A 27273-nucleotide genomic window follows, 5' to 3' on the forward strand; every position below is an offset into this window, starting at 1 on the left:
CAGGAACAAAGCTAACCAGAGAGGAGAAGACATACCTGAGGAAAATCGCACACTCTGGAGGACAGGAGTCTGTCCAACAGAAAATGCATATCCTATCTTGGCTTGGACAACCTGGGATCGGGAAGAGGCCAGTCTCTCTAAATTACCGCAGAGATTTCATGCAACCCCAGTGACCATCTCAAGAGCTTTTTGTTTCTGCTTTTAACTCGACAAAGTGATTCTCACATTCATATGAAAATCTAAGGAGCACAGAGAGGCAAACCCTGGGGGACGGGGGAGCAACCGGGGGATGTGGTCGGCAGAATGATCCCCCCATAGATGTCTGGGTCCTAATCCCCAGAACCTGTGAATAGGTTGTTACCTGAGAAGAGGAAATGAAGGTTGCAGTTGGAAGTTCGTTAGCTGGTTGATGTTGATGTGGGCAGATTATCCTAGATTATCCGGAAGGGCACAGCGTAACCACAAGGGCCCTTAGAAGTGAAAGGGGGAGGCAAGGGGTCAGTGTTTGCGAGATGCAGTGTGGGAAACTCAACCCACCATCGCTGGCTCTGGAGATGGGAGGAAGGGGGCATGAGGTGAGGAATGCGCGTGGCCTTCAGAAGCTGGAACCCTCCAGAAATGTCTCCAGAAAGGAACAGAGCCCCACCGGCACCCTGATGGTCGCCCCGTGAGACCCATTTCAGACTTCTGACCTCAGAACTATAAAGTAATAAGTCTGTGTTGTTTTCAGCCAGCAAGCTGGTGGTCACTGGTTACAGAAACAACAGCAAACTAACGCAGGGGATTAGGCCTCCCAAATATTAAACCCTGCCGTAAATCCTCAATAATTAAAACGGTATGGAAATGAGGGGCACCTGACTGGCTCATGGGGTGGGGGGAGCGTACGACTCCTGATGTTGGGGTAGTGAGTTCGAGTGCCGTGTTGGGCGTAGAGATTACTAAAAAAATAAAGAAACTTGGGGCACCTGGGTGGCTCAGTCAGTTGAGTGTCGGCCTTCGGTTCAGGACATGATCTCAAGGTCCTGGGATCGGGTCCTGGGATCGGGCCCCATGTCGGGCTCTCTGCTCAGTGGGGAGTCCGCGTCTCCCTCTCCCGTTCCCCCTGTTTGTGCTCTCTCTCTCTGTGTCAGATAAATGAAATCTTTTATTTATTTATTTATTTATTTATTTATTTTTTAAAGATTTTATTTATTTATTCGACAGACATAGAGACAGCCAGCGAGAGAGGGAACACAAGCAGGGGGAGTGGGAGAGGAAGAAGCAGGCTCCCAGCAGAGGAGCCCGATGTGGGACTCGATCCCGGAACGCTGGGATCACGCCCCAAGCAGAAGGCAGATGCTTAACCGCTGTGCCACCCAGGCGCCCCAGATAAATGAAATCTTTTAAAAAAGGAAAAACTAGAAGTTTCTGTATGTCAAAACTACTATAAGCATATTCTAAAATAATGTAAGGGCCTCGGAAATATTCTATATCTCGACTGCGGTGGGGCTCATATGGACGTACTGAATCTGTTGCGAATCATTCAACTGTACATTCCAAGTACGTGGCATTGAACTACATTATACCTCAGTGAAGTTCGTTGTTAGGAACAGTCTCGTGACAAGCTGGGAAAAATTATTTGTCCCTACCACATATCATAGTCAAAGGGTGCTCTCCGTCATATACACAGGACTTCTGGAAACTGATAAGAAAAACACCAAGTGGGCAAAGTATATGAAAAGATAGGTGGAAGAAAAGTTCATTCAAGAAGCTCATAATCATATGAAAAGAGGTTCAGTCTCACTCATAAATAAGATACATTCTTCAACCATCGGACTGGTGAAAAGGCACAGGACTCGCAAGGCTCTGGGGAGGCAGACATTGATGCCCTTTGTTGACGGGAGTATAATGGACGCACCCCGAGGAAGACGAACCAGCCCTACGTCTCAAAATTACAAGTGCACGTGCTTTTTCCCTCCCTAACTCCTTTTCTAGGAATTTACTTTATCAGTATATTTCCATCCATGCAAAATGACCTATGAGTTCAATTATTGATTGCCACGCAGCCGCTGTGGCTGAAGAATTGACAGAAACGAAGGCCCACCCCTAGGGGATTGTTTAATATATGAAACTGGTTACAGATGATGGAACTGTAGAAGTGAGTGGGGATGCAAGGTGGTATCCCAGATTACACCCTGGAACAGAAAAACAGACATAAGTGGAAAACTGGTGAAGTCCAAAGGAAGTCTGAAGTTCAGTCAATAGTCATGCTAGAGACTGAATATCTGGGTGTCTCTCCCCTCCCCCCATTCATATGTTGAAGACCTAATCCCCACTGCGTGCGTGTGGCCCTGATCCCAGAAGAGTAGTATCTTCAGGGTCCTGATAAGAAGAGATGCCAGAGGTGCGGTTGGTCCTTGGGTGAATTGGGGACAAAGAAAGGAGAACGTGTTTGCACTGTGTACTTTCTAAGCTTGTTTTGGTTGTTTGAGCCACGTGAATTTACTGACCATTCCAATGATGGATTCTGTAAGAAGGAAAGAACATTGGGGAGGAGCAAAAGGATTCGCTCTGTAGATGCAAGAGTGTATTTTAAAGCTTCAGGAATCAAAAAAGCATGAAATGCTTCCAAAGGAGACAAAGAGATCAATAAAGCAGAATGATCTGGCTAAAACAAGCCCAAGAACATCCAAGAAGTGAGTCCACGATCAAGGTGAAATTTCAGTTCGGGGAGAAAGTACGGTCTTACTCAACACATTACGCTGGAATACCTGGAGCCCTGAAAAACCAGACCTCTTTCTTTCACCGAACCATTGGATCATTTTCAGGTGGACTAAATATTTAAATGTAAAAAAAAAATCATAAAAGTACTGTAGCACTTCAGCTACAATCTGGGTAAATATTTATAGAATTTGAGGGTTAAGTTGTAAGAGGAAAGAATAAAGGATTTTACTGTAGGAAATAAAAGATTCCTGTGCAATAAATACGAAAGCCAAGGACAGACACCGTAAGAAGCAAATGACTAATGAGGAAAAAGTGAGAGCCAAAACGTTGACTTCCTGAATATATAAAACACTTGTATATATCAAGAAAAGGCCAGTGGTGCCTGGCTGGCTCAGTCCGTACAGCACGTGACTCTTGATCTCAGGGTCGTGAGTTCAAGCCCCATGTTGGGTGTGGAGCCTACTTTAAAAAAAAAAAAAAGGCCAGTACCTCAATTTGTCAAGAGTCATGCAAAGGACGCAAATAAAGAAGATAATAAACAAAACACAAATAAACAATAAAAAAAGAAAAACCTTGTCCTAATAATCAAAGATCTGCAATGTAAAATAATGAAATGCTTTTTTCCCTACTAAATAGGCAGACCATAAAAATAATAAATCTGATGTTTTAAAGGGAAAAAGACTCACACGTACCCTGGGTAAGGATGTAGAGGAGAACAACCTTCCCGAAAGATAAATGGATATTTTCTTGAGCCAAATCTTGTGCTTTGACTTGATGATTCCTCTTCTGGGAATTTATCCTAAGGAAAAAATCAAACAAAGAACAAAAAGATGTATTTACAAAGCTGTTCACCACAGCCCTGTTTATAACTGAGAAAAAATGGGGGCACCTGGATGGCTCAGTCCATTGGGCGGCTGACTCTTGGTTTTGGCTCTGGTCATGATCCTGGGGTTCTGGGATCGAGCCCTATGTCCTGCTTCACGCTCAGCGGGGAGTCTGCTTGTCCCTCTGCCCTCTGCACCTCCCCCCTGCACGCACTCTCTCTCTCTCTCTCTCAAATAAATACATAAATAAAATCTTTATAATTAAGAAAAAATGAAAGCAGCTAACGATAGGGAATTGGTTTCCAAAACGATGGCTCATCTATACAATGAAATACGACAAAGCCATTATAAATGATGCAGAGATATTTTGACAGAGCGGAGACATTCACAATATATTGTCCTCTGCAGAAAGCAAACTACAGAATAATTTATATGTTATGATCCCGTCAAAACATATCAGGTAATATATATATTGATATGCATGTGTACCAAAAAACTTAAGAGTGGTTATCTCTGAAAAGTGATTTGGGGGGGCGGGTGACTTTTTTCTTTTATATGTGCACTTTTTTCCTAAAATTTCTCCTGAAATCTTCTGTCACTTCAGGGCACCCTCGGCTTCCCTAAACAGTCAGGGTTTCATAAGCAAAGTTACATACGCAAATACATGTTTCTCCTTCCTGCGTAGGAGAAGCTCCGAGCCCAGACGTGAATATACAAAAAACCTTGCCTACAGTTTTTACTTTTGTTTCCGGTTGATGGGAACAACATCTAGGAATGAGTCCTTCAACGAGAAAAATGCAAAAACAATTAGCCGTAGGAAGAAAGGAGTAAAAATAAGCAGCAGGTCTATTTGCCAAGGAGCCAGTGGTTTGCTGTTCTGAGAAGCCCTAGTCGAGAGCCAACCACTGGGCTGGAAATGAGCTCCCACTAAGGAATAAATTATGCATGGCCACCGTTAAATATTTCATCCGCCCTTAGCCATTATTTGTCTTCGCGTGGCTAAAAGAGGAAAGACTTCGTAAGCAATTTCAGTCCGGCCCTCCATCCCCCATCCCCGAGCGGCCGCCGATGTTCAAACACAAGCCCTTCTCAAGAGGAAGAGTGCTGGCCACGATGACAGTAAGAGATGACTTGGCCGGTCCAACTGGAACTTCACGCCTTGATGAAGGGATGTCAAGGTGACCTCCCCTTCCGCATCGTCATCCCTCAAAATCACGAGCGTTTTGCTCGACTTCACACACTGTTTGAAAGACGGACGTTTATGAAGTCTTGGCGGCGCCCAGACGAAGGGGTTTTGTGTTGCTCTGTATCCACGCCGCGAGTGGAAGAGGCGAGAAGGATATCTGAGGAGTTGTCAGGAGCTGATGGAGCCCATTCAGCCCTTGGCCGTTTGGCCAGCTTCCCCGGCGGCTCTGCCCCCTCTCCTGGCTCTCCCCCTTCACCGTTGCTTCCCACCCTCTCCCCTGGCCCTGTGTGCTTGGCCGCTGGAGGCACATGCCAGCCCCACTGGGCACAGGCCCTGCGGACGCCAGCCAAGACACCCTGGGGGTGCAGGAAGGACAGCCAGGCTGGCTCACTAGAAAAACCCTCGGGTCGCAGCTGAGCGGCCCAGGGTTTACAGTTGCCTTCTGCGGGGGCCTGAACAATTACGACGATGGCCATTTGGGGGTGAGGTTTATTGGGAATCCCTTCTCAAGTCTTGCCTGGCATTTTGTGTGGGCTAGAAATCGAGTTTCACCTTCAGGCAGACCGTGTGTGTGTGTGTGTGTGTGTGTGTGTGTGTGTGTGGACATGCATCTACCCGATTTAAAATCAATGAGTCAAAGTTGTCTGTGTTTTTAAGTCATGAAGGCTTTTGCGCCTTTCTCTGCTTTCCCGGACAGGAGCTCAAGCAAGGGGAGCCCACATTTCTGTGCGACATTCTATCATCCTCGTGGCTTGCTGTCCTTCAGAGTGACTGACTGGAGGTTCTTTCTGACTCCAGGGGCTGGTGGGGTCAGCCTCCGGCCCCCCCGAGAGGCACCGCGGTTCGGCATGGCTGTTCCCACTCGGCCATCCTCGTTGGCGTTCTGGAAGAACCATGTTCTTGAGCCCTCTCCAAGTTCCCTTACCCACGCTCTGCAGGCACTTGCCAAGTTAATGATTTAGTTTCTGAGTCACTGAGCATACAGATTTTTGCCTGAGTCACCGCAGGTACGTACCTGAGACAGCAGCTGAAGGCCTCTGGGAATGTTGGGAGAAAACCTGATTTGCAACTCCCTAGCTCCCACAGATCGAAGGTGAGCCTGGCTGGCAGGACCGAAGGCCCGGGAACAGAACCCCTATGTTCTGTAAGAACAGCACTGTGTTTCCTTGGAGGTAACCTGCTCTTAGTCAAGAACAATGGGTGAAGGCCATTTCCTTGTGGTTCGTGCGTTGCTAGAGACCAAACGGACGAGGAATGCTGCACAGACTGAATCAGTGGGTTGAACCACAAGTCCAATTCCAGCCTTTCCCGTCCTTTCTTTCAGCGGATAACCCAGCACAGTGACCTTCGAGGGAAGGGGGGAACAGCAGAGGGAAGAGAGCCGTTGGTAGGTCTGTGGTGGCTGAGGGCAAACCGGCGGCCTGCCTCAGGACAGTTTTAACAATCCGACCGTCTCATGTGAAATTCTGGGTTTCTGGCATCTTCTGCAAAGTTCAAAGAGCTGGCAACACTGGGGCCACACATGCCCACATGGCAATTACAGAGCGTTACACACATACACACACCCACAAACGTGTAAAAGGGGACTCTGATTTACCAGCGCCACGGGCCCTGTCCCACCCTGGCCCCTTGGGCATTTGAATTTATACCCATTGCTCTAAGACCATGCTTCTCTCGTTTCTACATTTCAAACATAATAAACTTTGAACTTTCTGCCATTTCCGATTGAAGTTTCTATTGGGTTTATGTATTCTTTATATACTAGATTTCGATCAGATTTAAATCAGATCAAATCAAAGTAGAGAATAGTAACTGAAAACACAAGTCTAGATGCTGTCATTATCAGATTTAAACTTGTCCTTCAAATTCACAACACTGCCATCAGACCCCAAATAGGATTGCACGTTTACCACTCCCTCGGATAGAGGACTGCTCTCTGTCCCCATTTACCTTTGCAAAGTACTTTATGCTTTTGACTCTCTCCCTTGTGAAACCTGAAAACCCAAATACTTTAAAAAAAAATATATATATATATATATTTTATGTATTTGAGAGAAAGAGAGAGAGCATGAGCGGGGGGGGGGGGGCAGGGGGAGAGGGAGGAGCGGGGAGCCCAGTGCAGGGCTCCATCCCAGGACCCTGAGATCATGACTCAAGCCAAAGGTAGCCGCTTAACCGACTGAGCCACCCAGGCGCCCCTACCCAAATACTTTATAACCGAAGCTGCAGGGGGTAACCACTGTGCTCACTTCCCGTGGCCTTTCCTCTTTCTTGTGGTGGCAGCACCCTGGTTCCTTCCCTGATTCCTTACCACCACCGCCAACCCAGGCAGAGCTGGGCCCATGACCCAGCCAGGGCTGGTCAAAGTCGGCTCTGAGGCTTTCGTTGTGATCAGCGGGGAGGAGAGGCTCCCTCCCGGGTGAGCTGCTCGTACGACCAAACGTACACTGGAGCTGCTGGAGGCCACTTTTGCCACCACAAGTGGGTCATCTGCCTGGGAAAAGAGCAGAGGAAAGCAGAGCAAGAAACGGAGAGAGATTCTAGCTGGTGCTGTAAAATCTGGTGCCCACCAGCTCCATGTGGCTCCATGTAAATCACACGCACGTGAAAATTCAGCTTCTCAGCCACACGGGGCACATCTCAACTTTGCAGCAGCCACGTGTGGGCTAGAGACGACTGTGGGGAATGAGCAAATACAGGCCATGCCCATCATCGCAGAGTTTTATCGGACAGCACTGGTCGAGAGTATCTGTGACCCAGGTCTAGCCTTGGTTTTTCAGCTACGTAGCCAGTAAAGCTTTGTATTTCAGCGATTGGAGTTGGGTTTATTCATAATCCACAGAATCCAAAGGCAGAAGCCTCCGATTCATACTCTTGGGACTTGACCGTGCACATGCTTTAGGTTCCATTGGGATGTTTTCCTTCCCTGGAGTCGGTGCCAGAAAAAATCCTCCCTGGGTCCAGAAGCGTGGTTAGGCAGATAACACTCCAGAATACTCCTGCCGGGTCACCGTTCCCACCACTTCTTCAGTTAGAAGACAAGCGAAGATGCGCGGAACAGACGGATGTTGGACACGGATGTCTTTCCTGAGCACCCGTCCGTGTTTATCAGCCTAAGAACAGTTAGAATCCTGGACGACTTAGAACAGAGTTTCCCGTCAGCAAGTGTCATGGGGCGCCTGGCTGGCTCAGTTGGAAGAGCACGGGACTCAGTCTCGGGGTCATAAGTTTGAGCCCCATGTTGGGTGTAGAGATTACCCCCCAAAAAGCAACTTTAAAAAAATGTGTGGGGCACCTGGGTGGCTCAGTCAGTTAAGGGTCCGACTCGTGGTTTTGACTCAGGTTATGATCTCAGGGTCATGGGATCCAGCCCCACATCAGGGTTGGTGCTGAGAGTCGAGTCTGCTTCTCCCTCTCCCTTTGCTCCCCTCCCACCTTGCTCTCTTGTGCTCTAATAAATAAAAACTTAAAAAAAAAATTAAGTGTTTTTACATGAGCGGTGTTGAAATAAACTGACAGGCTCTGCCTCCTGACATGGCACAAGGACGATGTAACGTCACATACGTGGCATTCTTGCCCCAAAGCGTAACTTGAATCTAATTATAAGGAAACAGATAAACCCAAATTGAGGAACAGTCTGCAAAAAGTTTGTCTTTAACTTTTCAAAAATGTCAGTATTATAAAAGACAAAGAAAAGCTGAGCAACTGTTTTGGATGAAAGCAAAGCAGAGAGACTTGCCATCTAAGTGTGATACCTGGTTCTGGACTGGATCCTGATCAGGGGAAATCTCCTGTAAAGGACATTTGGGGACAATTGGTGAGATTCTAGTATGGCTTGTATATTAGATACTATTGTACCACTGGTACATTTTCTGAATTTGATAAATGAACTTTGGTTGCATAAAGGAATGTGTAGTTCTAGAATACCCATGTTCTTAGGAAATATGTGCTTGTCTTTAGGGGGTTAAGGTGATCTCTGCAACCAATTCTCAAATGTTTCAGGAGAAACTACAGAGAGATAAAGCAAATGTGGGTATAATCTAGGTGAGGGGTATAAGCCAAACTGCCCTGTAGCTCTTTCCCACATCTGAAGTTATTTAAAAATATAAAAGCATGCAGGCAATACAGTGCTACCCCCACACACCCCCCTTAAGAAGAGAAAAATGCTGGAATGTTCTATGGCAAATCTTTCAAGCAGAAAGCAAAGTGCTTCCCAAGTGTTTTTCAAATAGTGCATCCTGAAATTGTTTTGGGATGTCCCAATAAACATTTTAAAGAATGGGATAGAAAATCAGGCATTTTTCACATAATCGTTTCACTTTGTGACACCTGCAATTATATATATGTATGTGTATGCTTGTATGTATATACGCACATTCATAACGTATCTGTGTACTGGATCACAAGGATCAATGCATTTCTTACTGTGGCTTAGTTTCTAAAAAAAATGTTTGAAAGCCATTCTGCTACAGTATCTTTAATAGGGTGACTCGCATTGAGACACCTCCAGTTCACACCTATCGACCTGTCCTGTCCGTAGAATTAATAGCAAACGCACTCTAAAGCGTCCTGATATGGATTATAAATTATAGTCGCTCTTATTTTAAATGCTTGAACTCCTTCTTATAACAAAGTACGGTATACGTTAAGTATGCTTGGTGGCCAAAAAAGAATTTCAGCCTTTTTTAAATAAGAAGAATGAATTTATGTTATTTGTATAACTGAAAAAAATTTCAACGTTACCTATACTAATCCTGTATTAAGTAACTGTTCTCCATTCCTTGGGATTATAATGAACTAGTTAACTAGAATAAACTAGAAAATAATTATTTCCTATTACATGAAGAACATTGGTTTTGGAATAAATACCATTTCCAAAAGAGAGGCTTCTTTTGGGAAAGAAGGTGTCCCTGGGAAAACTGGGGGCACTGGGTGGCTCAGTCGGTTAAGCGGCTGCCTTTGGCTCGGGTCATGATCTCAGGGTCCTGGGCTCCATGCTCAGCAGGGAGTCTGCTTCTCCCCCGCCCCTCCCCCTGCTCATGCTCACTCTCTCTCAAATAAATAAAATCCTAAAAAAAATGGGAAAACTAAATATAGATTGTAAATAAAGTACGAACTCCACTGAATTTTAATATTAATTTATAAAATGCACAGACTTTATAAAATACAATTTAGGGACATTATCTTTTAAAGTATTCTCTAAATCTTACAAAGTAATTTCCTTTATAATTTACCTTCTAGTAGCCAGTCAGACATCCACCCAATGACACACCAGGAGGCACGGGGAGTCTGCTTTAGCCTGCAGCTAACAGCCACCATCACTCGGTAATACACTGTCAGAAAGACTTTCAATGCCTTGTAAGACACCCCAACACCTCTGTGTAGGAGCTCAACTGCCACATCGTTGACGTAGACACTTAAAGCTTCATCACCCACAATTAAACTGCCATCAACCCAAAAGGCGATCACAGCGAGCAGCCAGTTGCTGGTAACCATTAGCTGAGCACCTGAAGGCATACAATCAGAACAGAGGCGCTAATTTCTCCTTGCAAACTTGTTTTTTCCTTAAAATCAAACTTAACTCTTTACCCAGAACTAAAGACTTGGAAGCAGCAGGGATTTAAGATACAAACAACACTGGGGTCCTATTTTGGGGGGTGAAAGGGATGTTTTAGTTCCATACCATCGTTTCATAGATCCTGAAACCCAGAGATAAGTGTCAGGTACTGAATGCAACACAATCCTTACCAATCAGTGATGTAAGGAGTTCTATGTAGATGACGCTTATTTTTTACTCAGGATTTTCAATCTGTTTTTCAATTGGGGGAAGGCATCAGAAGGCTTATCCTCCACCCTGGCTGACAGAGTTAGTGCACAGATCAGCTCAGCCAATGACAGTGATGGATTTGGGATTAGAAACGGCTCAGGAGGAGGGTCTGATCTATCTCAGGGCTTTTCCATCGTCCAGTACAAAACGAACGCAACCCGTATGGGCAATGCCAGCCAGGGTGGTAATAAATAGCGTAACTAAGTGAATTTGAATCGCAGAAGACCAACTGTCCCATTACAAACTACTTTTGCCTTGTTGCAAATCATCTTACTGCAAATGGTAACTCTGCAGTATCACACGTTACCTCTCACACAACCAGAATAACTACATTTTAAATGCTATCGTCCTGCACATAATCATATGCTCACACAGAGTTGCAGTCCATGTATACACAGCTTGGCGTTTATCTTTTAAAAATTAAAAGTTAAGGAAGCCAGGGTATTATCTTCTTCCTACTCATTTTATATAATGAGTGCTTGGTAAATATTTGTTGGGTGACTTTTCATATATTTGCAAACAAGAAAGTAGCCTTTATACAAGTCTATCTTTATTTGTAAAAAATAATATGCAACTAAAGCTAATTTGATTTTTAAAATCAAAGTTCATTTAGTGATAATGTACATTTTATAACAGTTGTAGTAAAATACTGACATTTGATAGTTTAAACAAAGTATCATTCATGTAAAAATCATGTTGTCGCATGTAAAATTTAATTAGAAAATTCATAGTTCACAAAAGTACATATATTTTGTTGATAGCTCATGAGAACATTTTCATAAATTTACTCAAGATACAGAACAAAATTCACAGTTAGGCTTGACATTTAGTACTATAAAATTTTATGCTGAATCCACTGATATTTCTGTTAATAAGGTACACTTGGAATAACTGATTCTATCAACGAACTGACATTTGATTGTATAACCAAGATCTATTGGTTTTACAATACGTCTAGTAATCAATTATCTCACCAATAATTTAAATGAGAAATCTAGTTTTAACACCACTGACATATACCCTTGGCAGGATAATTAAAATAAAAAGCACTAGCAGCTTTGATTTCCATTTTCATGAATGCATACAAGACAAATCTGTACTTTATAGTTAAAATTTGTACAAAAAGTCAAGCCCTGAAGTATTTTTCCCCCAAGAGAAAAGTTTGGATGTTAAAACTTTGTTAAAAAAAAAGAGAGAGAGAGAAAGAGAGAGGTAGTGTGTGAAAGGATTTTTACTTAATGTGTTGAACCCCTGCACCACTTATAATATAAATGAAATTTAACCTACATGTTAACATTTTGCCGTTCAAGAGTCAAATTTCTATACCTCACAGAAGGTTAAGGCTGGAATGCCATTAACAAATAGTGGTAGAGAAGTGGAAGAACTTGGGTGAATTCAACAAAAGTACATTGCATTATATAATGCTGTGCAGTTACTAGTTCAGTGATCATCTGTTTAGTGGTAACGTGAACAAAATACATGAAGTATTCTGAGTCAAGTGGCCTTCCTTCAGTCCAAGACTTCTTCATGTATCTTTACCGTAGAGAGAAAATATCCTTCAAAACGGAGTCACTTAATTCTTCATTGTTTCCGTAGCACGCGGCTGTTACAGAGGTACCCATTCTAGCCCTACCATAAAATTAATTAATAAATAACTCTGAGAGAAATAGCCATAAGCCACAGGGAGCTTATGTGCTTCACACGATCCTGGGTTTCTATATACAGGCCCACTGTAGCGCTCGTGCACGCCGTACGGGGAAATCAGGCGAGGAATGGAAGTCAGCAGCCTTACCCTTCACTTGTTCTAAGTGGATGCATTGGAAAGCAATAAATAGCCTCATAAAATTAATAGCAATAAACTCTACCTGTCCAAGGTGAATACTCTATATTTCTTCATAAAGTGTAGGCAGTGTTCCTAGAAATCCCATTAAGGAAAAACCAAATAGCTCACATAAAAAAGTGCACGTCTGTCCTGTGTGTAAAAGTCTCTTAATCGGGGTGCATTTTTAATCCAACCTGATTCGTACTACTCAAATACAACAGCAGAGTATAAAAGCACACCAACGAAACACACACCAACAGCAAAAGCAATGATTTCCGATGAGACGGGAATGAGGGCGAGAGGAGATGAAGGGGGTCTCACGTATTACCAGTTAATGGAACTGCCTTTTGCGACATTAAGTCATATGTACGTGGAATGAGTCTGTAAATGTGAAAGCTATAGGATGAACAAGGTTGAAACCTGAACAACTGTTAGAGTTTAATTCAGGAACATGGTTTCAATGCTTTACGACATAGGAAGCAACTCCCCAAAACAGGCAATTGGTTTGATTTCTTAGATATCAGAAAAAAAAAAAAAAAAAAAGGATTTGAAAAAAATTACTTGTAACAATTAGCAACAGGGGAACAACACTAAAAAATCAAAATAAAATACAGGGAACACTGGGGCTGAGGTCCCCAAGGTACCGAAGGACAGAATCAGACTTCTTCACATTAGAATTTTAAAAAAACACAGTTAAAGGAAAAGCTAACTGGGCTCTGCACAGCAGGTTAAATACGCAACCACTTCGAACGGAAATGATCTGGTCCTCTCATAGTTCTGAGAATGTGCTCTAACATTCAGTTCTCTAGAGACAAAATAGCAGAAGCACATGATTTCATTAGCAAAGGCCCCTTTTAGGTTTAGACTCACCTCTGACAAACTGAAGTTTACATTAACAATTATCAAACTACTATTTTAGTAACATTTTAAGCTTGCAATATTATTTTTCTCATGCCTACTCCAGGTCACTGGTTCAGAGGTATATATGCTTTGAACTAGCCAAATTTACAAGTCCCTTCGGCAGCCTCACTCCGAAGACATTCAGACAAAGGTTTCATAGTGTTATGATCGTCCCATCTTCTTCTAAGAGTTTTTGACCCGGAGCATGTGTTTCTGTGTTTGTGCCACTTGCTACAGGTGCTAAGCTCACTTCATTAGAAGGAATAAAACCATTCTGTCCAGACTCAAAATTGAGTTCTATTTGCGTTAATGATTCGAGGCTCTCGGTATTGGGAACGGCTTTAGGAATCTGCTGTGGCACTCCGTTATCTTCAATAATAATGTCATCTTCATCACTGTCTTCGTCCTCTGGCTCAAAGCTTGGTTCTACCTGCTGGGGATAGCCCAGGAGGCTATTATCTGTGGACTGGCCAGAGCTGCCGGAAGTCCGACTGTTCCGAACAACATTATTCCTCTGGTTTGCTGGTCTCACTGTTATAATGAGGTTGCGGCTGTTGGCGATCATCATGTCTGTTACTTGATCAAGACTCTTCCCTGAAACTTCTATGCCGTTAACCTCTAAAACTTCATCATTAACAGCTAACAGTCCTGTGCTTTGAGCCAGGCCTCCTGGGACAAGTCTGGATATAAAGATCCCTGGGACCTTCTCTAAGCCATGCGGTGTGACCCTGACACTGGAGCCATCCCGGATGTAGAATCCTAAGGGTTTCTCGGTGCCGTACTTGTAAAGACGAACCCTACGATGTGTTTCTGGGAGAATATCCACGTCTATAATAGAAGACACGGGTCTGAAGTCTTGGGGCATACTAATGACTATATGTGGCTTTTTTCTATGGTTGTCAGGACGCAATACATTGGTTAAAACATTCTTCTTCTTTATTAGTGTGTCTGTACCAAAGGCACTGTAGTCTGCTTCTTCTGTTTAAAAATAAAATAAAATAATTATAGAAATGATGTAAAAACACCCATTTTATCTACAGCTGAATCTATACAGAAGAGATAACTCACATGTATTTGGTACATAAACAATTTAAATATTAGTTTATTTCTAATCAGATCAAAATGTAGTGCGGCAGTACCATCTGCTGTACTAAAAAGGAACCACTAGGTGGCCCTCTCAAGCACACATCGTAAAATCCCAAATGTTCAATCCGCTAAAACTCAAGGACTATTTAACAGTGAGAGGGGAAAATGAAATTCTGATAAGCTTAACAAACACACTCTTGAACAACATTTCAAATGAGTTACTTAAAACGTATTTTTCCTTCATTCGTTTAAGAAATTCCACGTTGCCTATTTCTTAACTCAACGATATAAAATGGGCCACTTTTGAGTCCCAAGGTAAACCAAGAGAATGAACCTGTACTATACAGGCTGGCGGGGCAGGTGATGTAATTAAATGAAACAGATAAAATGCATGAAATGATCATGTAAATTAGATGAACGTATATCTAGAACTTAGGAATTTTGGTCTTCTGCGAATAAACGTTCTCCCTCAGGTTTCCAGGGGTGTTCTTAATCTTCAATTTCCTCACTTTTGAAAGAGGCTGAAGTCCAAGATTTAACTGTTTTCTTCACTGTGTGAAAAACAAAGAAGCGCAGAGGACCCTGTCTCCGCGGTGATGCCGCAGACGACGCGGAGTGGGAGGACTGGCCAGCGGGAGCGCTCCAGCCTCACTTAACGGCATCGCTGCCCCCGTGCCAGGTAGGCTTTCCTCCACTATAGGATTTTGTGTGGCCAAATCCCATTTGCCACGGAGCCTTGTTTTTTAAGTAAAAATGTTTTCGTTTTTAAATGCTGACACCTAATTAAATATCAACCACACAAACCAGTTTGAATCAAACAACAGAAGCGGGTTGCATTCATGCTTCCAGCCAGCAATCTATAATCTCTGATGGAAACTAAGAGAGACAGGGCACCTAAAACCAGATAGGCCTTCTGAAATCATACTGCTGAAGGAAAATACCTACGAACAAAACACCTCATCAGAAAACTAGAGGTCAAAAAAAAAAAAAAAAAAAAAAAAGGAAATGAAATTAACATCAGGCGTAAAACTTGAAATCACGTTTCAAAAATAACATAGGAGAAACTAAAAGGTCAGAATCTTTAAGGATAAAAATGTATTTCCTAAGAACAAAGGAGACAAAAGCCCCCTCCCGCAAAGAACTAGTTCAAAATCTTAGTCTCAGCTACTGCTCCAGATAATAGTACTACCACCGTACTATGATTGTACAGGATTCAGTTCATATTCTTTCCCTTGACTCTCACACTGTATTGATAAATATTATCATCTTTACTCTATAAACCAGGAAATTAAGGGCACGAAATAATGATTAAGAGTACAAAATACAGAGAAAAGACTGGACCTTAATTTTCTTACTAGGCCGATAACTTACCCATTCACAGAATGAGTATTAAGTGTCAGGTGTGTGTTGGAGTATGGAGAACTTTTTTTTCTCATGCTGCTTCAACATTCTTCAAAAGCTAGTTGCAAAGAAATATACGAGACTAGGGGTACCTTAATTTTTGGCATTTCCCCCTCTGGGGATAATTCTGTCTTTATTTATAAAGTATCTACACCCTGTTCTTACAGCGACAAATTTATAATTTGGCTTTGGAAATTAACCCACTGATACAAGAAACTTTTTGGCAACATTTGACCAAAAGCCTATCAACGATAGTCTTCTACTGAAATGTGTTTTCTCAGAAGTATGTATTTTCATTTTAAAACAATCAATTAAGAAAACCCACATAAGATTTATAAGGAAAATTCCAGACCATACACACTGAGAACAAAATTAAGTTGCCTACATGGGAAACCTGACCAAAAAAAAGAAAACAACCCCAAATCTGCATAATTTGGCATCGCGTCCAGACTGTTTGAATGCTCTCTGCTAAATTCTCAAAAGCAATATGCCCCAGCACAAAGGCACCTTTGTTCTCCCATCTAGCTAATCAGTTTCCAGCCACTGGGAAAAGAAATATTTTGGCAGAAAGCCAGGGTGCAGAGTGTTAGTTTAAAGTGTAAAGGTGACTGTCCACAGGGAACCGAGAGTTCACTTTCTACCTGAGTCTGTGTCAAAGCACGAAACTCAGAATAAGATGAAAAGTTTGCAAACCTGGTTCACAGCAGCCTCCCCCGCTGTAAAAACCCAGGCTTATGCAACAGTACATGATACAGGCTTAGACGGCAATCCCTCCCTCACCCCAAGCCTGTCCCTCTGCCACAATCTCGGCTGACGGCAATCAACAAGGATCCACTTGGAATGCCTCAGAGGAGCCAAACTGCGTGTCTCAATTCCTTACAAGCAGAAAGCTCCTGCGCTTTACTTCCAGAGGAGCCCTGCAGGAACTCCCCTCCGGACCTCTTACTGTTTAAACAGTTAAATTCCAAAAAGCCTGGTTATCTCATTTCTTAACTCACAGGGAGTCGCAAGTCACAGATTCAGAGCAGGTGGTAAGGGTCCACCAGTGAGTGGCAGGCACAGACACAGGAAGTAAAAGCCTACAGTGTTAAAGCAAATCTGGGGAGAAAAAAATACCCATATAAATATCTGGGGAGAAAAAAAAAACAAACCTCATATACACCCCATCATCATCCCTGTACAGTAACAAAACAGTAACAGTTCATGGTAGGGTCATCAAGAAAGTTCAAGATTATGACCCATTTGAAGTTCTGTGAGAAGACAGGGAAGAATGAAGTAATTTTTGAAATTATTCTATTTCCAGGGTTGACCACCTTCTCCCCTCCAAGAGCAGCCATTGGCCATACAGAAAGGAACGAAGTGTGGCTGTGTTCCAAGAAAACTTTATTTACAAAAACAGCTAGCAAGCCTTGTTTGCAAACCCCTGTTCTAATCCAAAATGGTTAAATGAACTAAATTTGGCAACTTTAAAAGGATTAAACATCACCTAAAGCAATATTCAAAGTATGCAAATCCCTTCACTTCCTAATATAAGAAAAACCAATCACCAAACATTTCAGAAGCAGGCGATGTGGCCAGGCCTTGCGTCCTGCACTGCGGATTCAGGGAACAGAAGAGATTCGGGCGGTGCTTGCTCTCAAGGTGCTTACAGTCTATAGGAGGAGACGGCAATGAACACTTGCAAACAAATTATGACAAAGGGGCCAAGAGCCTGGGTGTAGATACAGTGAGCTTTGGCAGCCTAGCCTCCTTGCAGGGTGAAGCGGGGCTTCTCCAGGGGAAGTGAGGTTTGTGCTGAGATCAGAAATGAAGCCAGTAGCTAATCAGGTAGAAGGGAGGGAAGAATGTTCCCGGCACAGGGTGCAACAAATACAGCGGAGGGCAGGTTGGGGTAGACGAAGAAATCCAATAGGGAGGGAGGCGTGGGAGAAGGAGGAGCCAAGAACCCAGTGAGAGGCAGCCAGGGGCCAAGCAGACGAACAGGGCCTCCCGGGGGTGTAGGATTGTGGACTTCAGCCTAAGGGCAATGGGAAGAACACTAAAGATTTGGGTTTTTCTATTAAGCTCACCCTGACTGGAGAGTGACCCTGAGGGAGACCATGGCGGGGGGGGGGGGGGGGGGGGGGGTACTGCCTGGTCTGGAGCAGAGGCAGTGCTGATGGGGAAACAAATCCGAAAAATAATTAGGACTGTTGCTAATAGGCTTGGTGACTGACTGAACAACAGGTTATGTGTCACAGGTGACACCCAGGTTTCTGTTGTGAGCAACTGGTATCATACGCTGTTCTTCAAAATTCAGCTGACAATTACGATGCATCTCTCTTGGAGCACTTCTAAATCAAACCCGGATTCATTAAAAAGCGATCGTACACCTACAGACTAATGTCCACTGCACAGTTCTAAGGACCGAGGTGACTGATCGGGTGTCTGGGCTACCAGGCCGTGCCTGAAGTACAACCATGTGTAAAGCAGGCAAGGCCCTTCAATGTTTCCAACAAACTCTTTCGAATAAATCCAGGATGTGAATGCGTCTGTCTGATGTCACAGGAAAACAGATGGTAACACAGCAAGGAGGTGTGGTGGGGATACTCCTGATCGGATCTGGCGAGCAGCCTGTGCACATCCTCGGGTCCCTGACTTGGCTGCCCCTCACGACTGGCTGGGAAAGCCTCTTAACTCCAATGGGGGATGGCGGTTGGCAAAAGATCTGGGAATCCTCTTTGTGAATCTAATTTTTCAGAGAGCAGGCATTTTGTTTTCTTTGGTTTCTGCTTCCATGACAATAGCCTGAGAGTATGGGGTTTTTCTTCTAACAATAAATTATTATAAGACAAAACCTTTCAAGATAGGCAACGATACAATCTTCGAATTCACACTATATAGTTTACGCATTCAACTGTGAACTTTCACTTCTAAGAAACTTCTAGATGTATCAGATTTTAAAAGATAACATGATTTTAAAATTTAAAATGGTTTTAAAGTTTGTTTTTTAAAATCACTTGGTACCATCTAAGTGTAACTGCCGCCTTACCGATTCCTAAACTGGAACCAACAAGCCAAGAAAACAAAGTGTATTGTAATGAAGCAGTAAAATGTTACTATACTTAATGTCAAGCTTTATATTAACTTCCTGAATTTAATGTCCATTGAAGTTTACCTGAAATCAGCTTTCTGCTCAAGCATCTGCTGAGCTTTAAAAGAAAAAAAGTTATCACTGGGAATCACGGGGCACTGCTTAAGTCTGTTAAGACAGACAATAAACAAGATAACTCGTACTTACATAAGGTAATTCCAGGTCTGATAAAGGTGGGGGCCGGGTTAGGGGGCTCTGGCTAGGGTGGTCCAAAGAGACCCCTCTGAGGAAGTTATTCTGATAAGATACGGATTGAGGAGGGAGCCGGGGGAGGAGAGAGGAGAAAAGCAAAGAGCAAAAGCACAGGGACAGCAACACCCTTTCAAAGTCAGAGAGAGAGCCAGCCAGCGCAGCGGCTGTGATGAGGGACTGGGGGAACAGAGGATGAGGTTGTTAAGTTCAAACAGGAAGGGTTTTATTCTGGTTGCAGTGGGAAGTGGGGGGGGGGGGGGCGATTAAACAGGAATGGCTTGATCAGCTTACTTTTATGCTCTCCATAAGTCGTATTTGTATTACATTTATATTTTTATTATTTTTATTTTAGGGCACCTGGGTAGCTCAGTCGGTTGAGCATCTGCCTTTGGCTCAGGTCATGATCCCGGGGTCCTGGGACTGAGCCGTGTGTCGTGTGTCTGGCTCCCTGCTCAGCGGGGAGCCTGCTTCTCCTCCCCCCCCGCCCCCCCCCCGTCTTGTGCTCTCTCATATAAATAAATAAAATCTTAAAAAAAATAAAGATTTTATTTATTTATTTGACAGAGAGAGAGAACACAAGCAGGGAGAGCAGCAGACAGAAAAGCAGACTCCCTGCTGAGCAGGGAGCCCCGACACAGGGCTCGATCCCAGGACCCCAAAATCATGACCTGAGCCAATGGCCGATGCTCAACCGACTGAGCCACCCAGGCGCCCCTACATTTATATTTTTAAAAACAAAAATGTTCTCTTGAATGTATTGCCTATTTCTAAATAAAACTTTTTTTTTTTTTTTTTTTTTTTTTAAAGATGGTGGGGAGGAGTAGAGGGAGAGAGAATCCTAGGTAGGCTCACCACTCCCTTCGCCCTTCGGCAGAGACCTGGGGCTCAGGGCTTAATCTCTCAACCATGAGTTCATGACCTGAACAAAAACCAAGAATTAGACGCCTAACTAACCGAGCCACCCAGGCACCCCTTTCTAAATCAAATTCTAAGAGCTGTTTACTATATTAGACATTTATTTCTAGGACACAGAAAACTTTTGTTCACATATAAACATATTCAAAAGCAAACAGCAGAACATAACCACCCTTAAGAGATGTGAGGATTAATCAATCCCACAATCATTAAGTGTTACAACATCAGTAATGAAAACATGTAGTGGTATAATCCAACTCCCACCATCTTACAAAAAGGATAATCCAACAAAATGTTCTGGATGGCGGTAGTTTAAAAATAAGTCACTCCACACTTGAATACACATTCCAAACAGAAACAAAGTTGTTAATGAGAATTACAACTGCTAATAAGAAAGGCCTAATCATCAATAATTATTGACATTATTCTGCTTAAATGACAAGTTCCACATGATTGCTTTGTTTTCTCTCCTCTGCTGATGTTCTTTTGTCTCCAACAGTCTGTACACAGCTTTACAAGGGTCCATCCCTGGTTTTCATTCCTACGAGGCCTTACGTCTCCTCCCGAGAATTTCTCAACTATCGCTTTTCCACAGACTTCCAATTTTCTCTGACGGGGCCTCTAGATTTCGATCCAAAGTTCCTGTCTACCATTTCCAATTTCCTACGTGGCACGGTTAAAACTCACCAGCCAAATATCCTAAAACCAAACCCGTTTTCTTTCCGGACTTATCTCCCTCTTCCAAATTCCGCTTGTAGATGGCACTGTCCCAGCCATCAGACTTGAACCTGGAAAGCTGTTCTCTGTCGGACTCCTCTTCAACTCGCTGCCATCCAGCGGGGAGCACAGTGGCTCTCAAATACCAGATATGCCCTCTTTATCTAACACGGCCACTGTCGTCATCTGCCTCCCCCAATGGGGCGGCTTCCCAGCTGTCCCTTCACCACCAGCTCCTGGCCCTCCCCCCCCCCCCAAGACTGCTGCTCCCTCCAACTCATCCCCAACAGCCAAACTAATATTCCTAGATTAACACTCTAATTGTACCACGCCACTGTTATGGATCTATGAAATCCATCTCAGGGGTCTCTAGGAAAATCAATTTGTGTATTTCTAAGTATTCTGTAAATGGTCAAGTGATAATGGACATGTTACCCTTGGAGGTTTATTTTGTTGGTAGACTTTAGTTCCTCCAAACCCAGAAAAGCAAAGCTATGTAATCAGTGGAATTTCAAAGCCCTGGGAGTGGTCTAAGGTTTATCAACTGATTGGAAATACAGTTTCACCTTCCAGGGTAATCCCTACCCATTCTCTCGAACTGCTTTCTGGGTTGGTTTATAAACATAGTAAGGCTTTCATTATCCCACCAACACTGAGCTTGCTGCTATCATGCTGGCTTTCTAAACCTCTTCATTTACCAAAGGCAAAGAAATAAATGGCACACATCAGGCCCATGTGCAGACAGACAGACACACAGACGTGGAGGAGGGACAAAGTAAAAAAAAAAAAAAAAGTTTTAAAACTCAAAATACATTTGAAAATGCTTGCCATATAGGATGGTTATTTTGAATGTTCTTTTGCAAGACTAGTATCAGTGTTTAAATTCCTCCACAATAATGACTTGCTATCTAATTTTCTGTGAAAAGCATTCTAAATAAGTAACTTTCCTTCAGGTAGTTATTAAGTAGTAAATACGGCACTTGAAAGTTGGTTGCCACCAAAAAATGAGAAATCTTATTTCCAAAATCACAGTCTTTCTATCGCACCTTTCTACATGGACAAAATTCTATTCAACGAAGTGAGGATTCAATGCATAATCCTATTAATGAGGAAAATAAACTACTTTTATTTCTAAAACAATTTTTCTACACAGTGGTACTTACCCTTTTTTTGTATAAAAATCCTAAGCAGTGGATTGGCCGTTGAAACAGCTTTGTGATAATTATCATCATTATTTATAGGCAGTAAGTCTCCATGGATGTCTGCATAGCCTACTAAAACGTCAACATTGGGTATCTTATGAACATGCTGCAGTAATCCATAAAACTCCTCAAATTTTCCAGGTTTGGATCTTTCCAGTGAAAACCGACGAAATTCAGCTCCGAACTATAAATACAACGAACATATTAATTAAAAACAAAGCAAAAGGAACAGGATTCAATCTGAAAACGCACTCCATAGGAAAATTAACAGGCATAGTATTCCCATAATAAAAAAGACAGTCTGTTGTCAGAAACCTCATTATCTGGAGATAAAACAGCATACGGGAGACACAGGAATGTGCCTTCTCACTGCTACGTCTCTGAAGGGCATTCCCTTCCAGAGATGCAGGCTCCGCTCAATCCCTTGGGTTCCCGGGCCTCACTGGAGACTGTCCTGCAATAGTGACTCAGCTCAAACCCTGTCTGGAGCCCAGATCCTGACAGCAGTCCTCGCCCCACTTAGGCCATGGGGTAAAAAAGATGTGCCCAAGTCTTTATGTTGACCATTAGCAAAAAGCACCTAATTTTCTTCCCCCATAAAAGGAATTACGATTTCACAGGAAGTGGCAAGAATTAATAGCAACATATAAAAAAGGGACTTTGAGCTTCTTGGCATTAAGGCACAATACAAATGGGAGGTACATCATGTAAGAACTAGGTCTAGAGATAAGAAGCATCATCCCTATCATAATCCTGGAAAAAAGCTTTACTGATACATAAAATATATATCCTACAACCGCCCAATTAATGCAAGTAGTGCTTATGTGCCTGGCACAGTGCCTGAGCCCTAAAGATGGAAAGGCTCAGGCCTGCAGCAGGAGCTCACCCATGAGTGGGTAAAGAGGACAAAGACATCAGAGAGGTATTAAGGGACCACAGAAACACCTCTATTATGCCCCATTCTGATTCCTCTTCTAGAAACACACCTCTGCTCTCCAAATGCCAGATTATTAAAGTGGCTGTTATTCAGCACTCAGGACTGGCTTCATCTGGTCCCTGATAAACAGGATCTATGACTTACTATGGGCCCAGGGCGGCAGTTTCTCCAGGTGGAAACCTAGGTAAGGTTAATCAGCCTTTCTCAGAAAGTGTCCCAGCCACTAAGTTTAGGAAATGCTACAAAACTATAATCATACTCTTAGGAATCACTGTGGAGACCAGCTATTAAAGACTCAGCTCAGTCCTCAGTTGATTTTTTTTTAAAACGTTAAACAAATGTTTGCTACATTTGTCAACCACTGAACTCATTTTTCCTCTAAATATCTACTATTAACAAGAAATACTAATGTATTCTAACGTAATGTAATACTAACACAGCCTTAAGCATCAAGCAGAGAGAGTCCCCATCAGAATAATTTGAGCAGATTACAAATGTGTCAATTCATCTTCCCAAGCAACTATGGGATATCTGGAGTCACTGGGTCTGTTACACTGAAGAAATTCATCCGCTTTGCTAATACCTACACTACATTAGTATTAAATTAAAAAACTCACTAAAACCACCTCTCCTAATAAATAAAAACACATTCCTGAAACATAAACACCAACATTTGTCAAGAACATAAGGTGACTCATTGCAAAAACTCTCAAAAAAGTTTAGTCACACCTTCACGTTTCAAAGTAAATAAAAACTCGGCAACACCCTTCATATCAGAGCTAGTCTTATGATGTTATCAAAAGTCACAGTTTCTCCTCCATGTTCTTTATTCCAGTATCACAACGTCAAGCTCCTTGTGCCCTGATTCACGCCAGGGTTTACCACTTCTCCAGGTATGTGAATGTAACATCTAACACTTGAACATTTGAGGGCTCCAACGTCTTTGCTAAAGCTTTTGGGTGAAAATCCTTTGCTCAACACGTTTTTCTCGTCCTTAAATGTTATGATAAAAACTATGAAAAATTGTATGGCTTCACAGATGTGCCCTTTTGCAAATGTTAGCAGAAAACAAAACTAAACAAGAGACACTGTTATGCTCCTTGCAGAAAAACAATAGGATTAAGAGAACGTTTTACTACATAAAGAAAAATACTAAGATAGAGATAAAATTAAGACCCAGTCAACAACTATTCACTACGTGAGCCATTTAGAACTCTTATTTAGGCCCATCTAGTTTGTCTTGGCCACTCAGGATGTGGCCTTCTCCCAGCATCTGTTGGTACGTTCAAGAAACCACAGAGTTAATTTTAATACTGTTTGCCCATGAACAGTAATTAGAAAACGTACAGTCCAAAGACTGTTCCAAAGTTATTAAAGAATACCACCTTCATTACTGATTGGGAACTTTCCCAGCTCTGCTCAGATAATACCGTTGACACTCTTTTCTATGCAGAAGAAAAAGAGACCCTGAATGTGGATCTGCACGTCACCTGGTTGTGGTTACAAACCTCCTGACCATCAGTTTTGTGAAAAACCGTGATATCACCAAGGCAGCTGACAAAGGGAAATATTGTTTAAAATATCTGTCCAAATACTTTTTAAATGATAAAGATGACAAGTGTTTCATTTAATCCACTAAAAATAAATGTGTCAACAATATCTCCTTAAAACATAAGGTGTCACAGACACACTAAAGACAGTACCTAATATTGTGTCTATTCACCAACATCGAGAAGAACAGAGGATGTACACTTCATTCAGGGCAGGTTCTCAGAATGCCTTGATTCTACGTAAGAGACACGGTTCACTACAAGTCCAGCATGGCAGATCAAACACATAACATGTAGTATAGACACACGTGTGGGAAGGATTCACAGATCAGGTGACAGAAGAGAAGGGGCAGAAAGCCTGAAATTCCAGTCCCAGAGTGCTCCAGGTTTCTAGTCCAGGAGAGAAATTACTATTTGATTGTATTTATCAGTGCCCCTAGAATCTCTACTCCTTTTTTCCTATGGTGAAGAATTAAAGACTTGCTACCAAGATTAGGACCACAAACTGAATTCTAAGATTATGCAACATCATAAGTGTTTTTCTTTTCTTAACCTCAACCCCCACAGATGCAAACTAGATTTATGACAAAAATGCCTGAGAAAGTTCAACCATTGGGCACAGAACCACCACCGCCGCTATACTGCTCGAGGAAAAACCCTGTTATATCTGGAGTCATCTTAACCCTTAGCTCAAACACGTCTTTTCCATTTGCTCTGGCAGTGCCATGGAGGACAGAGGGAAGAGCACATTCCTTAAATTGCTATAATTACATTTCTATTCTTATTAAACAGAACACTTTCGGTGAAACTACTGCTTACCCTGATACAGATGTCACAAAACGTTTAAATGATACTCAGAATGAATGTGGATATTCCCGAGGCGAAGATCTCAGTTACAGCAACTTACAGAACTTTGCTTATCAATTCTAGATAATAAAGCCATTCCTCCCACCCGCTCTAGGGAGCTCTCCTTACTCTCCTTCACTCAAAACCACTCCCTGATTTGGATTTGCCCTAAGTAGTCTTACATTCAGTGATGTTTCATCATTCTTGAAGTTGATGTGCTCGTACTGTGCTCCCCTTCTTGCCGGTGTTTTGGTTTTCTTAACTATCTTAAGTGTTCTCAAAAACAGTTTTATTCTACAGAGTCTAGAAGTTATTCTACAAAAAGGCTTCCAGGTTTTGGCATAAAAGCAGAGCCTGGCAAAGTCATAACCTTTCTGACCCCTCCCTTTTCTCAGAGAATCAAACTCGATCATCTAAACTCCTCTGGCTCTTCAACTGATGAAACGCTTGCTGAACATGTTGCTGTGGTTGCCGATGACTTTCAAATTCCAGCTCAAAACCCCCTTTGGAAAGCATTTTCTCCCTAATCCCTACAGACTACCCTGCTTAAGGAGCCCTGCAATTTAGGAATTCAGTGGATACGGACGGAATTATCAGCAGACTGGCATGCCTTCGGTCAAGAAGGAAAACACTTGATGTGAAAAGGTAGCACGGCAGAATGAAAAGAGCATCCAGCCTCAAACTGTAAAGGGCTACTCAAACGAAAGGTGATAGTGTTAATTTCACAGATTAAACGCATACCAAAGTTAGTTCTGGAGAAATCCATAGCAGGAAGCAAAGCTAACTTTAAAAGGGCTCCTTACTGCACTGGGCTCTCCTTTTCACCACTCGATGCACCCATGAACCAAAGAAATGGGTAACATTTTGTGACCACGCGTGTTCCAAATACCTTTTACTCATAGACCAGGAGCTAGAATTTCCCCCAAAGCTATCGCACCACACTGCGCTCCGACATCTCCCATCCCTGAACAGGAATGAGATTCAAGGAGATTAAGTGCTCCACTGGTCTTCCCACCTGGGCCAGGAACAAACACAAGGCCCCTCCTTCGCCCCCTTCTCCCAAGTTTACTATCCACCACCTCCTGCCTCCAAATCCCACTGCCGCACCCCCCCGCGTTGCACACACTCGGGCAGCCCGTCAGGCCTCCCTGGCCAGCCCCCGGCCTCCCCCAGGCCCGGCCCCGGCCTCCCCCAGGCCCGGCCCCGGCTCCCATCAGCCCGCCGCTCCGCCCAGCCCCGGCCCCGCGCACCTTGCTCTTCACCTCCATGGTGCCCAGGCAGCCGCTGCCCGCCCCGTGCCGGTGGCTGCGGTTCATGCTGAGGCCGGGCCCCGCGGCGGCCTCCTCCGGCCGGGCCGCCCCTCGGGAGCGCAAGGAGCGAGTGCGCGGCCGGCGGGCTGGCGAAGCGGCTGCGGCCCGGGCGCCTCCTCACAGGCACCTGCAGAGGGGCGGCCGCGGCTCGGGTCTCCGCGTAGAGCTCCGCTCGGCTAGCTCCTCACGCGGCGGGACCGAGGGTCGGACTGGCGGCGCGGCGGGCGGGGACACGACTCCCTCCCTCCGGGCCTCGGCGGCGGCCGCGACGGCAGAGGAGGAGGAGGAGGGGGCGGAGCAGAGGCGACAGGCGCCGCAATCTCGCTCTCGGCCACCTCCTCCGCAAGCCCGCGCGCGCGCACCCGAGCCGGGCGGGAGCCGCGGCGCGTGCACGCGCTCACCTGCAGCCTTTGCCGAAGGCTCGGCGGCTCGCGCTCCGCCCACACCCAATAGGAAGCGCGCACCTGCGCCAGCGTCGCCAACCAATCGATACGCGCCTCGAGAAGCGCGTGGGCGGACCGCCTTCTCGAGAATCCCGCCCACCGCCGTGCGATTGGCTCCGCGCGGCGAGGGAGGGGCGGGATCACCTGAAGCCTTTGGCCCCCTCCCTGGATCTAGCAGGAGAGCTGGAAAGCGCATGCGCGGGCTCTGGTGTTTCCGCCTAGGGAAGGCCGGCCGGAAGCGCGAGCGCACCTGGAGAGGAGCTGGGGCTGGTGCCTTTT

General features: G+C 43.9%; 1 protein-coding gene across 1 annotated transcript; it reads right to left on the reverse strand.

Annotated features, from left to right (window-relative positions):
* Positions 1-11068: 11068 nt before the first annotated feature.
* PARD6B (par-6 family cell polarity regulator beta) lies at positions 11069-26933 on the reverse strand. The gene is made up of 3 exons (XM_026503729.4): positions 26492-26933; positions 21870-22092; positions 11069-14240 (listed from the first exon to the last, which is right to left on the reverse strand). Exons 1-3 carry the CDS (start codon positions 26555-26557, stop codon positions 13417-13419), a joined length of 1113 nt encoding a protein of 370 aa, XP_026359514.1. The 5' UTR covers positions 26558-26933; the 3' UTR covers positions 11069-13416.
* Between the last annotated feature and the right edge of the window lie 340 nt (positions 26934-27273).

The sequence above is a fragment of the Ursus arctos genome, unplaced genomic scaffold (genome assembly GCF_023065955.2).
Source record: "Ursus arctos isolate Adak ecotype North America unplaced genomic scaffold, UrsArc2.0 scaffold_16, whole genome shotgun sequence".
In the NCBI taxonomy this organism is placed as follows: Eukaryota; Metazoa; Chordata; class Mammalia; order Carnivora; family Ursidae; genus Ursus; species Ursus arctos.